Source organism: Lupinus angustifolius, chromosome LG17, assembly GCF_001865875.1.
Source record: "Lupinus angustifolius cultivar Tanjil chromosome LG17, LupAngTanjil_v1.0, whole genome shotgun sequence".
NCBI classification, from domain to species: Eukaryota; Viridiplantae; Streptophyta; class Magnoliopsida; order Fabales; family Fabaceae; genus Lupinus; species Lupinus angustifolius.
In genome coordinates this window covers 9,790,252-9,792,420 of record NC_032025.1, presented here as the reverse complement: position 1 = coordinate 9,792,420, position 2,169 = coordinate 9,790,252, and the positions used below count along the sequence as shown (strand labels likewise).

At 29.3% G+C, this 2,169-nt stretch overlaps 1 protein-coding gene across 1 annotated transcript; it reads right to left on the bottom strand.

Annotated features, from left to right (window-relative positions):
* LOC109330848 (zinc finger protein 4-like) lies at positions 538-1,257 on the bottom strand. Its single transcript, XM_019565123.1, has one exon. The coding sequence runs from the start codon at positions 1,255-1,257 to the stop codon at positions 538-540; it is 720 nt and encodes a 239-aa protein (XP_019420668.1).

Here is a 2,169-nt window from a genome sequence, read left to right as displayed (position 1 = left end):
CAGATTGGTTATTGAATATACAAAAGTTTATAAGAATACAAAATGTCTAGAAATTTACATTAGATTAGATTAATTGGGTAACATAGTTGGGTCATGCACTAGATATGTTTTCATTTTGAACGTGATCCAACTCAACTCACATTCATTGATAAATTTAATTGGATTAACCAATAGAAGAATGAGTCTACTTGCTGTAATCTTTTGTTGAGTATATAATACATTAGTTATAACTTATATAATGTAAGAAACCATCATAAACCAAATAAAGAAAACTACAAATTTATTTGAATATGTGAAATATGTAAACACTAGAATCCAATTAACAAGATAACAAAATAATAATAAGAAAATACAATAATGAAAGAATAGTTATTTGAAAAATCTTTTGAACGTGATAGTTGTTGTGATATTAGTCTCATTAAAGTCCTTGTTAGGATATCTCTATCAAATCAAAGACAAGAACAATGACCAAAAACACACACACTATGGAGACATTTATTATAGATCGGATTGGACCTAGCAAAGTATTAAAATTTGTTAGTTACTAGTATACTGATTTCTTCGATGGCCTTCAAGATCATTGTGAGGAGTAGTAGATTTATTAACTACATCTTTAAGTGAAGAGGTTTGATAAGGTTCATAACCAAAGCCCACACCATTGTGATTTATCTTCTGTGGAGTTTGGGCACTTGCACTCGAATTGGAAGTTATCCCAAATTGGTGACCAGAGAAGGGTGTGTTGTACATCCCTTGATTTCCATAACCAGGTCTGGAATGACTCCAAGGCATAGGAGACATGTGAGCCATAGGGTTCATATGAGCCGTATGATAGCAGGGTGAACCACGAAAAGGATGAAGATTTTCCATGGATGAGCACGGACACGGGTAAGCACTGAATCCAAAAGTACCCATAGCAATTTCTTTGTTCATCCTTGAAAAGATTCTTTCACGCCTATGAGCGTTTTGGTGTCCTCCCAAGGCTTGAAAGTTGTGAAATTTCTTGTCGCAAAACTTGCATGAGAATTCATGCTCGTTAGGTTTGATCACTCCCTTGTTGTCGGAGTTTTCAACAAGTTTTGGATCAAAATCTGAATCCTCATGTGCCTTCCTATTGGATAATGGTTCTTCTGAGGTGTTGCTACAACCAAGACTTAGAGAAAGTAACAAATTTGAATCTTTGTCTATCATAGATGTCTCATCAATCTTTCTCTTGAGTTTTCTATCCCACGAGTCTCGAATAGCGAGTTTATCTGCCATATCGTGGATTACTAAGATGGATATTTGCTACCAAACTTTTGTGAGATTGTGAAAAAGAGTTGGAAAGTAAAAGAGTATTTATCAAGGAAGAAAATATCGTATATTCAATAAAGGAAAATATATTTAAGGTGTAAGACTAGAAAACCTTGGAAATGAGAATTCTTTTGAGTATTGCAAATTATTTGTTATATGAATATACTAAATAGTTTTAACAATTTACTACTTTTAATATTTTTATTCCCTTATAAACAAGAGAGATAAAAAAATATGTACTAACACTTATAAGTTTTATACATTATTATTATATCATTTATCATCTATGTTTAATCATTATTAACTCTTCAAAAAAGTAATATAAATGAATGATTATAATGTACTAAATGTATATAAATGTTTAACTCATAGTACATAGATATTACACTCAATAAATAATTCTAAATTTATCTTTTAGTGCGTGTATATTTAAAGTTTGACATTCATTTATTTAGTTAGAATAAATTAATTTAATTACTTTTATTTTCACCCGTTAAAAATGTCTTTGCTCTACCATTCAAACAATTATTCTATGTTGACTAATGATTTTTCAATTAATGAGCAGCTTACCATATCATAACTAAGTATCAAGTATGAATGTGATATCTAGACACCCACTATAAAGTTTTTTACATAGTAACATCATTCATTATATTTATGTGTACTACTTATATTTAAAGTTAATAATAACTAAGATAAATGATATAATGATAGTGTAAAAATTTGTATACTTTCAATGAGTATATTTTCATCACCTAATACTTATAAAAATTGAATATGGATTTAATATGTATGCAAATGTTTTTTACAAATATTAAATTCATTAAATATGTACTTTTAAAGTGTAATATGTTGTTATGCACACCTTTGTTGTGAATC